The 14,986-nt window shown below is 41.6% G+C and overlaps 1 protein-coding gene and 1 long non-coding RNA gene across 10 annotated transcripts in view; one reads left to right on the top strand and one right to left on the bottom strand.

The window, feature by feature from the left end:
- Positions 1-23: 23 nt before the first annotated feature.
- LOC126980563 (uncharacterized) lies at positions 24-3,524 on the top strand. Its single transcript, XR_007733364.1, has 2 exons — positions 24-921; positions 1,039-3,524. It is a non-coding gene; the product is annotated as an uncharacterized LOC126980563 (long non-coding RNA).
- Positions 1,225-14,986, bottom strand: part of LOC126980560 (probable 4-coumarate--CoA ligase 1) — a 26,193-nt gene continuing 12,431 nt past the window's right edge. Inside the window, exons 2-10 of one of the 9 annotated variants that reach the window (XM_050830631.1) lie at positions 10,338-10,545; positions 9,211-9,422; positions 7,943-8,090; positions 7,444-7,598; positions 6,986-7,160; positions 5,943-6,274; positions 4,071-5,471; positions 3,819-3,955; positions 1,225-3,680 (exon numbers count right to left, since the gene is read on the bottom strand). In XM_050830631.1, coding sequence (XP_050686588.1) covers positions 5,175-5,471; positions 5,943-6,274; positions 6,986-7,160; positions 7,444-7,598; positions 7,943-8,090; positions 9,211-9,422; positions 10,338-10,545 — 1,527 coding nt within the window. In that variant the 3' untranslated portion in view covers positions 1,225-3,680; positions 3,819-3,955; positions 4,071-5,174. Of the gene's footprint in view, positions 3,681-3,818; positions 5,472-5,942; positions 6,275-6,985; positions 7,161-7,443; positions 7,599-7,942; positions 8,091-9,210; positions 9,423-10,337; positions 10,546-14,986 lie in introns of all 9 variants that reach the window. The other 8 variants (XM_050830630.1, XM_050830633.1, XM_050830629.1 and 5 more) reach the window with 8 other exon arrangements.

Raw genomic sequence — 14,986 nt, 5'->3', positions numbered from 1 at the left:
CAGTCAGTCAGTCAATCAGTCAATCAGTCGGTCAGTCAGGCATCACCTAATTCAACATGTAACAGTCAGGTCTTTTTCTGTGTGTGTTATCATTACCATATAAGACACCATCCTCGAGAGTGAATGAAGTAAGCAAGCACACTGACATGATACTACAGTGTTTAATGTAGCTACACACACCACTGGAATAGCAGATGACTCTCCTCCTCTTTCACACTAACACCAACCACTTCTTCAACATTTCTCCATGAGCTTCAGGTCCATATATATATTCTTAAACGTATCTGGCTCCCTTACAACTGTTTCCCAAGGCCACAGAGAAGATTAACCAGGTTTTCATGGGTGTTTTTCCTGTTCACCGTGCAGAGGTTGGGTTAAAATATTACCAACATCACAACAGTCCATGAAAATCCCAGTAACTTCTATGAGAGGCTTTTGAAACTGGCCACAGAGAAGATTATCAGGGTTTTCATGGGTGTTTTTCCCATTCGAGGTGCAGAAGATGAGTTAAAATATCACCAGCGTCACAAAACAGTCCATGAAAATCCCAGTAACTTCTATGAGAGGCTTTTGAAACAGGCCACAGAGAAGATTAACAGTGTTTTCATGGGTGTTTTTCTCATTCAAGGTGCAGAAGATGGGTTAAACTATCACTATGATCACAAAACAGTCCATGAAAACCCAGCAACTTCCACAAGGGGCCTTTAAAGCGAGCAAGGTGGGATGCCGATAAGTTTAAAAATACGGACATAGTTAGACTCAGCTATGAAATCAGTTTGGATGGGGTCCGTTTGAGGAGTCCCCTGACCATAGCACTACCATATCTTACTTAATGTATACAGAATATTTGATTAAGTAGCTGATATAAGAAAGAGAGAGAGTGATGTTTTGAGAGTGATTTTCAGGCCATAGCACTATCAGGTCTTACTTAATGTATACCAAATATTTGATACATGATTTCACATAGTAAGTAGCTGATTTAAGAGAGAGAGAGAGAGTGATGTTTTGAGAGTGATTTTCAGGCCATAGTACTATCAGGTCTTACTTAATGTATACCAAATATTTGATACATGATTTCACATAGTAAGTAGCTGATTTAAGAGAGAGAGAGTGATGATTCGAGGGTGATTTTCAGGCCCCATCCAAACTGATTTCACATTTGCGTCATGCTATAGCAAGATCACTTTTGTACACTATTCCATCACTAATTTTAAGACACAGTGGTTGGATTCTGTCAGGATAAGCAGTTTATTTCCACCTTTCTCTTACATAACAACTCGTACATTCCGTCTTAATATTCTTCCTCAACCCAAACTGACCATAGCGAGATTATTTTTGTACACTGTTCCATCACTAATTTTAAGACACAGCACTTGGTTTCTTGTCAGGCTAAGCAGTTTATTTCCACCTTTCTCTTACATAACAACTCGTACAGTCCGTCTTAATATTCTTCCTCAACCCAAACTGACCATAACGAGATTATTTTTGTACAAAGTTCCATCATTGCTTTAAGACACAGCACACCTTTCTCTTATAAAACAACACATTCCATCTATATATTTCTCCTCTATTTGTTGATTTTGCACAGAACATACCATTTCTGACCTTTACTAATACCAGTTTATGATCACCTTTCTCTTATAAAACAATATAGACATTCTATCTAAATATTTCTCCTCATTTTATTAAGATTTTGTACAGCACATGCTTTTAACAACTGCTCACAACATCAGTTCAATACCATCTTCCTCTTGCATATATAAATCAAAACATTCCATCTAAATACTTCTCTGTAGTTTACCAAGATTCTGCACAACACATGCCCTTTACCAATTGCTTACAACATCAGTTCAATACCATCTTCCTCTTACGTATATAAAACTAAACATATCCACTCTAAATATTCCTCAATTATTTACCAAGATTCTGTACATCACACACCTTTTTACCAACTGCTAACAATACCAGTTTAATACCACCTTCCTCTTATATAAAACAACACATCCACTCTAAATATTTCTCCATAATTCATCAAGATTTTGTACAACACACGCCTTTGCCAACTACTTACAACACGCACCACCTTTCTTTCTCTTATAAAACAACGCCTTCCATCTAAATATTCCTCAATTTACCAAGATTCTGTACAACACACCCCATTGCCGACAGCTTACAACACATCCACGTACGTTAAGTTTGCTATAAAATCAATAGAAATGCTATACAAATATATATATATAATTTACCTTGCCCTAGACGGTATGATACAATATTATACTGTAGTGAAAATACTCTTGATACAACGGGTCATAATTCAGATACATGGAACTGATATATTACTGATGGCAACCTTTACGATTTAGTTGGTTTATTTGCACACACCAACACGACAGTCACCATTTATACTCATTCAGATATTATACATTTTAAAACAATTTCTTACAAGCTAGATCAAAGGTGGTAAGGTTGACATTCTGTGACGGTACCAAACTCTCACACTATTTCTAAAGGCCAAATGAGAGGTCAACTGTATCTTCAAGAGTGTTTTTCTGAGTTCGTGGTACAGAAGCCTTGTCACACTCCCACCAGGGTCAGAAAACTACCCCTGGAAAGACCCATGACTCCTGTGAAAGCCATGTCAAATGTGTGAGCTTGCACTTTGAAATGTTTAACCCAGTAGCAGCGACGGGCCAAATTTGTGGCTTTACCGTGTAGCAGTGACGGGCCAAATTTGTGGCTTTACCGTGTAGCAGAGACGGGCCAAATTTGTGGCTTTACCATGTAGCAGTGACGGGCCAAATTTGTGGCTTTACCATGTAGCAGCGACGGGCCAAATTTGTGCCATGATATAAACCCCCCAAAATAGATGATGCATAAACTGATCACAAGTGCTTTGATATATATTATGAAATGGTTTGTGTAAGTGATGATTTTTTCTAATTTTTCTCGCTTAGAGGGACCATTAAGAAACATGATCCCCGCTGCTACCACGTTAATGATATGGCCCTGATGAAACTTCAAAATGAGATACGATTTCAAGCTGAGTATAAAAGGTAACTGTCCTGGTGTTTATGAACGGAAGAACACACCTTAGTAATCTTGAGCACCTGTATTTATTTATATGAACACCTCCAAAAGATCTTTCTATCATCTATGTTGTAACTGATTCTCCCTTACATTGCCTATCCTGTAACCATCTAACCTTCCATTCCCCCATCTATTCTCTATACAGTAACCTTCTGTTCTCCCTATTCCCTTGAGGTGGAATAACTCGCAATATATAAAAATACTAAATCTACCTTATCAAGTATGAATGTTTGTGCTGAGCCATTGCTGTGCACAGACTAACGGGTGAGACAGAGGGAGGAAGATGCAATGGTAGATAACAGCTGGTATAGAGATGTCACCTTATGAAAGAACTACTGAGCCTTCTTTTACCATGTGTGGTGAGCTGTTACAATTAGGAAAGACAGTAACAAAATAACAATTGAGATAGAAGGAGGAAAATACGAGGGAGGATAACTGCTTGTATAGAAACGTCACCTTATGAAAGAACTATTGAGTCTTCTTTTTAATGTGGGGTGAGCTGTTACAATTAGGAAAGACAATAACAAAATAACAATTGAGATAGAAGGAGGAAGTTACGAGGGCGGATAACACCTGATACAAAGAGATGTCACCTTATGAAAGAACAACTGAGTCTACTTTTAATGTGTGTGGTGAGCTGTTACAATTAGAAAACACAATAACAAAATAACAGATGAGATAGAAGGAGGAAGTTACGAGGGCGGATAACACCTGATACAAAGAGATGTCACCATATGAAAGAACCATTGAGTCTTCTTTTACCGTGTGTGGTGAGCTGTTACAATTAGAAAACACAATAACAAAATAACAGTTGAGATAAAAGGAGAAAGTTACGAAGCAGATAACAGCTGATAAAAAGAGATGTCACCTTATGAAAGAACCATTGAGTCTTCTTTTAATGTGTGGCGAGCTATTACATTCGGAAGAAACAATAACAGAAACAGATTAATGGTTGAGATAGACAGTTGATATAGAGACATCACCTTATGAAAGAACCACTGAGTCTTCTTTTAATGTGTGTGGCGAGCTATTACATTCGGAAGAAACAACAACAGAAACAGAATAATGGTTGAGATAGACAGTTGATATAGAGACATCACCTTATGAAAGAACCATTGAGTCTTCTTTTAATGTATGTGGCGAGCTATTACATTTGGAGGAGCTTGGTGAACCTTCCCTAAGCCCAGCACTACAAGACAGGCGTGTAGCGTGAGTCACTATCTCCTCAGCCTTAAATTATTAGTTGCATTGTGCGTCTGATGCCCTCGGACGAGCCTGGCAATTAACCTTCTGAGTGCCTAAGGCCTAGAGATGAAGCCTGTGTACTTGACCTGACCTCCTCGCCAACCACCCTCTTGGAGTAACATAACCTGTGGGGCTGGTGGGTCATTGTTTGATTATGTACGATATAGAAAATTGCATTGTGTGGGTAGTATGTGAATTTGACCTCTAAGTTCTTGACCTGACTTTTACTCCTTATACTGTAACTTTCCATTCTCTCTATGGGTATATGAATTTGACCTCTAAGTTCTTGACCTGACCTTTACTCCTTATACTGTAACTTTCCATTCTCTCTATGGGTATATGAATTTGACCTCTAAGTTCTTGACCTGACCTTTACTTTCATACTGTAACTTTCCATTCTCCCTATTTTGACCTTCTCCTTTCTCTTCTAGTCTTCATAATGTAACCCTCCATTCTCTATACTTTATAAACCTTCTCTTCTATTCTTAATCCTATTCTTAATTCCCAATCAAGTCCAGTTCCTACATTTCTACACATCTAAATAACACATATGCTTAAATTCGCACACAATCATGACTGACAAATTTCCTGGTAACACGATTTACTCACTTGCTATCCTGGGAGAGCATGGCAAAGAGGTATTCACAGGTCATCCTAACCATTACGCTCATCATCGCCTCATCCTGGCATGGGCAACGGGAACTATTCAAGATTGCATTGTGTGGCAGCGATAACATATGAACTAACTATTTTTCCTAGGAGTGCGCGGCGGAGATGAGAACCCTTTCCGCTGGCTGTCCTAGGAATAAGGTACTCACTAGCTGTCCTGTGGCTTGGGGCGTTCACTGCGTCATCCTATCGAGAGCCCTGGCCTTCAGCTCTCGTCTCAGGATCTTGCCGGCAGGGGATCGGGGAATAGCGTCAACGAACTCAAGACCTCCCGACAACTTCTTATGTGCGGGAACCTTGCTCTCCACGAAGTCCTGAATGGCCTTTAGGGTTAGTGGGCTGCCCGGCGGAACCACAACGAAAGCCCTTGGTGCCTCTCCTGCCGCGCTGTCCACTGGCATCCCAACCACAGCCACGTCCGCGACATCTGGCAGCTGGCGGATCAGGTCTTCAAGCTCTGCCGGGGCGACCTGCGACAGAAACAGTACTTTAGCATGCTCCTGTGGTGTGTCTGTGGCTGCTGCTGTCCATCCACTTTCCTACTGTAACCTTCCATTTCTAATATTGTAACCTTCTTTTCTCCTCCCCAAAATACAAGAGGTACAGAATGAGGGAAAATAAAGATACAGAATAAGGGGAAACAAAGGTAGAGAATGAGGGAAAAAAAAGTGAAAAAATAGTCATGCAGTTTCAATACAAGAGGTACAGAATGAGGGACAAAAGAGCTACAGAATGAGGGAAAATAAAGATACAGAATAAGGGGAAACAAAGGTAGAGAATGAGGGAAAAAAAATGAAAAAATAGTCACCCAGTTTCTTTGGTGTGTTGGTAAAACCTAAAACGAGACACCCTTTTCCAATTTCCCGAGAGGTAGGAAAGAATTACCAAGTTTACGAAGGTGCCAAATACAAGACTACTCAGCGCCAACATGAGTGCCGTACCTGTAAGCCCTTCACTTTGATCAGCTCCTTCAGACGGTCAACAATAAACACATTCTGCTCCGCGTCCATTCGTGCAATATCCCCCGTATGCAGCCATCCATCAGGGTCAATGGTCTCCCGTGTAGCTTCCTCGTTCTTGTAGTAGCCCTTCATGACCTGGGGGCCCTTCACGCAGAGCTCCCCCTCCCCCCCGTTGGGTAGGAGTGTCTTCCCGGTGGACAGGTCGACGATCTTGGTGAGGGTGTTTGGTATGGCCACACCAGTTGACCCCTTCACGAATTTGCTTCTCGGGGTCACGTGGGTCACTGGCGATGCTTCAGTCATGCCGTAGCCTGTGAGGGGAAGTGTTAGTGAGGGCTTGGGTGGCTGGGAGGCTGAGGGGGCTTGGGAGACTGAGATGCCATAGTACTAAGGCCAATACTCTCAAACATTTCTGGGCTTCCACACCCACATTTGATAAGGCTTCCGTAGAGGTTGTGGGTATTGCCATGGATAGTTTTAGGAGCGTATTGATAAGGTGACAAGGCTTCTTCACCATGCATGTGAAAAACACTAATGAAAACCCGACTATTCTCCTATGTGGCCTTTGAAAATATTTGTGGAGAGAGCCGAGTGTCTAAGAATACGGGCTCAAGAGTCATCCCAGTATTATTTTCATCCCTGTGTCTTATAGTGTACAACTGTCGCCTGGAATCACTATGGGCATTCAGGGAGCGAGGCAAAAGTCATGGAATAAACTTTGTGGTCATAAAAGGAATCTGTTTATAAGTGTCTCCTGTATCATGAGTGCTTCCCCTAAAAGATGTTCCTCAGTAGATATGGTAAATTAAAATCAAGTCTCCTCTCGTACAATACAGCAGCCTTGCATTCAAATCTAAGGTTTGTCAAGAGGAAATATGCGGATTAGTCATCACACATCCCAGAAATATATGAATTCTATCTATCCATGCATTCGTATTTAATGTTTGTCTAGTGGAAGTATGTAAATCACTCATCAAAGGGTCTTCTGACTATATGAATTCTAACTATTTATGTTCTGTTACCTTCCTGGAAGTATATTTTGTCCCCAAACTTGTTGAGCAGCTCCGTGATGAGTGTGGGGCCGATGGGCGCGGCGCCGCACATCACTGTGTGGGTCTGCTTCAGGAGCTCGGGTTTCACCAAGTCACTGCTGGCAAGGAAGTCCAGGATGGGAGGCACGGTGTGGAGGTAGGTGATCTGTGGGGGCCAGGAAGGGAAGGGGAGTTAGGAAGGTGTGAGTGAGTAGGGTGACAGATGACCGCACACCAGAACTTAAGACTGAACACACAAACACACCCAAGAGGATCGAGGGTATCAGGTCACCTCTCCTCCCGAAATTGACCTATCTTTCGGCCACTCCTCTTGACTCTTTTGAGGGAGCAGTGAGTAGCGGGCTTTTTTTTCATTATCGTTTCCTTTTTGTTGCCCTTGAACCATTTCCTCTACTGTAAAGAAAAAAAAACCACCCTCACACCCCCACCTTGTACTTTTCCACAGTGTTGATGAAGAGCTCCGCCTTGAGGAATGGCAGCGTGACCGTCTTGGAGCCCGTCACGAGGGAGATCCCCATGCAGGGCACCATGCCGTAGATGTGGAAGTAGGGGAGGATGCCCAGGAACACCTCTTGATGCTCGCCTGTCGGTAGAAAGAAACTGATAACTCCCCAATACTATGCGCATGACGTGAAGGGTGTAGATATAAGCATAGGTACTGCATGATGCCATAACCTACATAAGGAAACTGTATTTTTCACTTTTTTTCCCTCATTCTCTACCTTTGTTTTGCTTTATTCTGTATCTTTATTTTCCCTTATTCTATACCTCTTTTGCATGACTATTTTTTCCCTTTTTTCTCTCATTATCTACCTTTCTTTTCCCTTATTCTGTACCTCTGTTGTCCCTCACTCTGTACCCCCGATGTCCCTTACTCTATACCCTTGCTGTCCCTCACTGTTTGTCTCTGTTGTCCCTCACTGTTACCTCTGTTGTCCCTGAGTGTGGAGATATCGTCATGCTGGAGCTGGTGCATGTTGGCCACGAGGTTGTAGTGTGTGAGCATGACCCCCTTGGGCAGGCCAGTGGTCCCCGAGGAGTAGGGCAGCACCACCACGTCCTCCCGAGGGTTGATCTGGGGAGGGAAGAAAGGGAAGGTTACTCTGGGGCGTTTTCAGAGGCTGTGTTGTATATCGTTTTTCGGGCATAACTTTTTAACGAAACGCCAGATAAGGATGATAATTCGGCAAAGCATGTTTCAGACCTTATATATTTTTGTTAGAGTGATATATTAATAAGTCATGGATAATTAAAGCAGGTATGTAGGTATGTAGATAGTGGATAGGTAATTTGGGGAGATGAATGACTGGTTTGGGGAAGGGAGATGCTGGGTAGGACGCTAAAAATAGAGACTTACGGCAAATCTTCATAGTGTTAAAGAGAAGAAATGTTGAAAGTGTTAAAAACTGGCGAAAGATTAGCACTGGATTGAGCAAGATGGAGGAGGATCAACATGAGTCTAATGGAAGATGGACTAAAAGCGAAGAAGTAGAAGAAGAATGAGATAATTAAAGCAGGTACGTAGGTAGATAGTGGATAGGTAGATTGGGGAGATGAATGACTGGTTTGGGGAAGGGAGATGCTGGGTAGAACGCTAAAAATAGTGACTTACGGGGAATCTTCGCAGTGTTAATGAGAAGAAATGTTGAAAGTGTTAGAAATAAAGCAAGGATTAGCACTGGCTCGAGCAAGTTGGAGGAGGATCATTGCATTTCGACCCCAAGAATCGGCAAATCTTCACAGTTAATGAGAAGAAATGTTGAAAGTGTTAAAAACTGACGAAAGATTAGCACTGGATCAAGCAAGATGGAGGAGGATCATTGCAATTTCGACCCCAAGATTCGGTTAATGAAAAGGAGTGTTGAAAGTGTTAGAAACTGAGGAAGGATTAGGACTGGATCAAGGAAGATGGAGGAGGATCATTGCAATTTCAACCCCAAGATTCGGTTAATGAGAAGGAGTGTTGAAAGTGTTAGAAACTGAGGAAGGATTAGCACTGGATCAAGCAAGATGGAGGAGGATCATTGCAATTTCAACCCCAAGAATAGAAGATGAAGAAGAAAGAGAGAAATTGACCTCTCTTTATTTTTGTGTATTATGGGAGCGGTGAGCAGCGGGCTTTTTTTTTTCTCTGCACTCTTTTTGTTGCCCTTGAGGCGTCTCCTTTGCTGTAAAAAAAAAGAGAAAAAAATTACCTGGAGAGAGTGTGGGAAAGCCTTGCCGTCATCCTTCACCAGGTCATGGAAGGCGAGAAGTCCCTGCTGCACCTCCTCCGGCCCCGCCCCGATGACGATGATGTGCCGCATGTCCTCACACGCCCGGCACGCCTTCAGCACCTCCGGCAGCACCCCCTTATGGGTCACCACCACTGTTGCCCCGCTGCAGGAGAGCTGGGTGGCGATCCCGTCTGTGGAACCCAAGGAACTTATTAGGGATTTTTTTTTTAAAGCAAGGAAGGCACCTCAAGGGTTTAAACAAAAACAACAGACACAAAAAGCCTGTTAGATGATTCTCTCAAGAACAAACAAAGAAAACAAAACCCAGTAAAAATATGAGTTTAAGTCGTAGGCAGGAGGAAATATACAGACGAGGGGAGGCTGTTACAGATCGAGTTTAGAGAGAGAGAAGAATGGCTCTTCATATCAAATTTTACAGTAAGGAAACAGCTCTAGGGAAGCAAACAAAGAAAACAAAACCCAGTAAAAATATGAGTTTAAGTCGTAGGCAGGAGGAAATATACAGACGAGGGGAGGCTGTTACAGATCGAGTTTAGAAAGAGAGGAATATGGCTCTTCATATCAAATTTTACAGTAAGGAAACAGCTCTAGGGAAGCAAACAAAGAAAAACAACAAATCCCACGAAAAAAAATATCCCCTTCCTCCTCTTATTCCCTTCTTTCCTTCGTCTCTCTCTTTCTCTTTCTCCCTTTTCTCCTTCTCTTCCTTCCTCTTTCTATATTCCCTTCTTCCTTTTCCTTCCTTCCCCAACATGTCGTATATTCCTACATCTCTCCTCCTCCTCCATTCCTTCCTTTCCCAACATGTCGTACATTCCCACATCTCTCCTCCTCCTCCATTCCTTCCTTCCCCAACAAGTCGTATATTCCTACATCTCTCCTCCTCCTCCTCCATTCCTTCCTTTCCCAACATGTCGTATATTCCTACATCTCTCCTCCTCCTCCATTCCTTCCTTTCCCAACATGTCGTACATTCATATATCTCTCCTCCTCCTCCCTTCGTACATTCCTACATCTCTCCTCCTCCTCCCTTTCCCCCTTTTCTTCCTCCTCCATATATTAAGATAAACGCCTCTCTACCCCACCTGCTAGATAGGCGCTGCTGACGGTGGTGGTGATGGCGCCGATGGAGGCCACGCCGTACATGGTGATCGCGAACTCCGGGCAGTTAGGGGAGATGAGGCCCACCACATCCCCTTTTGCCACGTCCAGCCGGGTTAACGCGCTGCCCAGGCGGAGGCACTGGTCTCGAAACTCCCCGTGGGTAATAGTGTGTCCGGTGATGCCATTGACCTGGGATTTAGAAGTGAATTAGTATAGATAGATATAGATAGATGGATAGGGATTAGGATAGCACAGTGAGGTATAGTTAAGTAGTGATGGATAGATAGATAGATAGGGATTAGGATAGCACAGTGAGGTATAGTTAAGTAGTGATGGATAGATAGATAGATAGGGATTAGGATAGCACAGTGAGGTATAGTTAAGTAGTGATGGATAGATAGATAGATAGGGATTAGGATAGCACAGTGAGGTATAGTTAAGTAGTGATGGATAGATAGATAGATAGGGATTAGGATAGCACAGTGAGGTATAGTTAAGTAGTGATAGATAGATAGCTAGATAGGGATTAGGATAGCACAGTGAGGTATAGTTTAGTTGTGATGGATATAGATCGCTAGATAGGGATTAGGATAGCACAGTGAGGTATAGTTAAGTAGTGATGGATATAGATGGCTAGATAGGGATTAGGATAGCACAGTGAGGTATAGTTAAGTAGTGATGGATAGATAGATAGATAGGGATTAGGATAGCACAGTGAGGTATAGTTTAGTAGTGATGGATAGATAGATAGATAGGGATTAGGATAGCACAGTGAGGTATAGTTAAGTAGTGATAGATAGATAGGGATTAGGATAGCACAGTGAGGTATAGTTTAGTAGTGATAGATAGATAGCTAGATAGGGATTAGGATAGCACAGTGAGGTATAGTTAAGTAGTAATAGATAGATAGGGATTAGGATAGCACAGTGAGGTATAGTTTAGTAGTGATAGATAGATAGCTAGATAGGGATTAGGATAGCACAGTGAGGTATAGTTAAGTAGTGATAGATAGATAGATAGGGATTAGGATAGCACAGTGAGGTATAGTTAAGTAGTGATAGATAGATAGCTAGATAGGGATTAGGATAGCACAGTGAGGTATAGTTTAGTTGTGATGGATATAGATCGCTAGATAGGGATTAGGATAGCACAGTGAGGTATAGTTAAGTAGTGATGGATATAGATGGCTAGATAGGGATTAGGATAGCACAGTGAGGTATAGTTAAGTAGTGATAGATAGATAGCTAGATAGGGATTAGGATAGCACAGTGAGGTATAGTTAAGTAGTGATAGATAGATAGATAGGGATTAGGATAGCACAGTGAGGTATAGTTAAGTAGTGATAGATAGATAGCTAGATAGGGATTAGGATAGCACAGTGAGGTATAGTTTAGTAGTGATAGATAGATAGATAGATAGGGATTAGGATAGCACAGTGAGGTATAGTTAAGTAGTGATAGATAGATAGATAGGGATTAGGATAGCACAGTGAGGTATAGTTTAGTAGTGATAGATAGATAGCTAGATAGGGATTAGGATAGCACAGTGAGGTATAGTTAAGTAGTGATAGATAGATAGATAGGGATTAGGATAGCACAGTGAGGTATAGTTAAGTAGTGATAGATAGATAGCTAGATAGGGATTAGGATAGCACAGTGAGGTATAGTTTAGTTGTGATGGATATAGATCGCTAGATAGGGATTAGGATAGCACAGTGAGGTATAGTTAAGTAGTGATGGATATAGATGGCTAGATAGGGATTAGGATAGCACAGTGAGGTATAGTTAAGTAGTGATGGATAGATAGATAGATAGGGATTAGGATAGCACAGTGAGGTATAGTTTAGTAGTGATGGATAGATAGATAGATAGGGATTAGGATAGCACAGTGAGGTATAGTTAAGTAGTGATAGATAGATAGATAGGGATTAGGATAGCACAGTGAGGTATAGTTAAGTAGTGATGGATAGATAGATAGGGATTAGGATAGCACAGTGAGGTATAGTTTAGTAGTGATGGATAGATAGATAGATAGGGATTAGGATAGCACAGTGAGGTATAGTTTAGTAGTGATAGATAGATAGGGATTAGGATAGCACAGTGAGGTATAGTTAAGTAGTGATAGATAGATAGATAGGGATTAGGATAGCACAGTGAGGTATAGTTTAGTAGTGATAGATAGATAGATAGATAGGATTAGGATAGTACAGGGATGTAAACAGTAATAGTAAAGTGATATAGATAATCAAAGGTTTAAATAGATATAAATGAATATAAATAAAAAGGTTAAGTTTATATATAAGCAAGATATATAGATATACAGACTAATATTGAGAGAGAGAGAGAGAGAGAGAGAGAGAGAGAGAGAGAGAGAGAGAGAGAGAGAGAGAAAGTCCGGTTCAGTTACAACTAGGCTATTTTTTCTATTCTACAAGCTTTCTTTCCCATTCTGAAGGCTTATTTTCCTTCTACATACATACATACACACATACATACATACATACAGACAGACATCTTCACGTCTCTTCCCAGTCACGTCTGAGAACCCACTTCCTGTATTTCGCAAATCTTAAAGAAAAAATATATATAGCCTATGCAAAAAAGTTTATGACGAGAGAGAGAAGAGGACTACTGTTTCCTCTCTCTCTCTCTCTCTCTCTCTCTCTCTCTCTCTCTCTCAGGGGGCTTCGTGGTGCAGTGGTTAGCACACTCGACTCACAACCGATCAAGAGAGCCCGGCTTCGATTCCCAGACGGAGTGGAAAAAGTTGGGCGGCTTTTCCGATACTCTACGCCCCTGTCCACCCAGCAGTGAATGGGTACCAGGTATTGATCGGGGGTTGTGTCCCGTCTCCTGGGGTCTGTTCCCTTCTCCTATAATTCCTTCCCCTTCTGTCTCTCTCCGGCATATGACCACAGATGTTGCGCCGACTAAACGAAACTTTCCAACTCTCTCTCTCTCTCTCTCTCTCTCTCTCTCTCTCTCTCTTTCACGTGTCTCGCCCAGTTGGTAACACTGTGGGTCACGTGTTTAGGGCGTGCGTGTGACCTCTGCAAGCTGACCTTCTTAAGCAACACAAGGTTAACGCCCTCTCTCTCTCTCTCGACTGAGCTGGTTTTGTCCTTAATATTGTAACTGTTAATTCTCTCTCTCTCTCTCTCTCTCTCTCTCTCTCTCTCTCTCTCTCTCTCTCTCTCTCTCTCTCTCTCTCTCTCTCCACGGAGCTGGTTTTGTCCTTAATATTGTAACTGTTAATATCCAGTTTGCATGAGAGAGAGAGAGAGAGAGAGAGAGAGAGAGAGAGAGAGAGAGAGAGAGAGAGAGAGAGAGAGAGAGAGAGAGAGAGAACAGTAGGCTACATCGTTACTTTCTTTTAATTCTTAGCAAATGACGTCAAGAACTCCTATATTACTCAAGTTCATTAAAAGTTCCTCCTCGTATCAATCCATCAACGTGAAAGGCGTTCAGAAATAGCCAACACCTGATTGAGTAATTGTGTGGGATGTTGGTTGCCAGAGCCCCGATAACACCTGTGAAGCATCGATCATTTTAAGTCATCCCTTTTTTCTCTCTGTTTCCTTCCCTTCCTTCAATTCCCTTCTTCCCTCGTAAATAGTTCTTTCCATCTCCTTTCCCTTCCTTCTTCTTTTCTACTCTCCTTCCTCTATCTCTATTTCCTTTCATTCCTCTTATCTCCATATCTCTCCTTCCTCTCTATATTCCATTCTTTCCTTATGTTCTTATGTTCTTATCTATATATTTCTATCTCTCAATGCCTCCCTAAGCTTTTCCTTACAGACACCTATTAAGAGATTGCTTCGTTGATCTGAACAGGGATATTGAGAGCATATTCCTCCCATCTTGCAGACTCCTTGTGTTCTTATGTGTACTTCTATCCCTCAATACAAGCTCGCTAACCTGTTCTTCCTTAATTAAACACATCTATTATAACACTGTCCAAGTCTATGCACTGTCTTGTCATATACGAAAGAGTAAGAGCGTATCCATTCTCTATAATACTCCCTTGCTTTCTTTACATATAGCCAGACTTGCTGACGTCAAAATAAGTCTGTATGCCATAAAAATGATTGAGTTATACGTCTTTTATGATAGGGCTAGTTGGGTTACAAGTCATATATGCTATCAGGATAGTTGGGTTAGGTCTGTTAAAACTCTGCATTTGATAAGAATAGTGTAGTTTTAAGTTTGTATAGAGTCATTAGAGTTGGGTTAGAAGTCTACGTAGAATCATGCAAGCTGGGTTAAGCCTGTTATGATAGAAAAAGTTGGATTACAAGTCTATATGGTATCAGGATAGTTGGGTTAGGTCTGTTAAAACTCTGCATTTGGTAAGAATAGTTTAGTTTTAAGTCCGTATAGAATCAGGAGAGTCGAGTTATGAGTCCACGTAGAATCATGCAAGATGGGTTAAGCCTGTTATGATAGAAAAAGTTGGATTACAAGTCTATATGGTATCAGGATAGTTGGGTTAGGTCTGCTAAAACTCACCATTTGATAAAAAAAAGTTTAGTTTTAAGTCTGCGTAGAATCAAAAGAGTCGAGTTATGAGTCCACGTAGAATCATACAAGTTGGGTTAAGCCTGTGTAGAATCTAAGAGTATCTGGGTCAC

Source organism: Eriocheir sinensis, chromosome 44 (assembly GCF_024679095.1).
Source record: "Eriocheir sinensis breed Jianghai 21 chromosome 44, ASM2467909v1, whole genome shotgun sequence".
Lineage (NCBI taxonomy): Eukaryota > Metazoa > Arthropoda > Malacostraca > Decapoda > Varunidae > Eriocheir > Eriocheir sinensis.
This window is presented reverse-complemented; position numbering and strand designations above follow the sequence as displayed.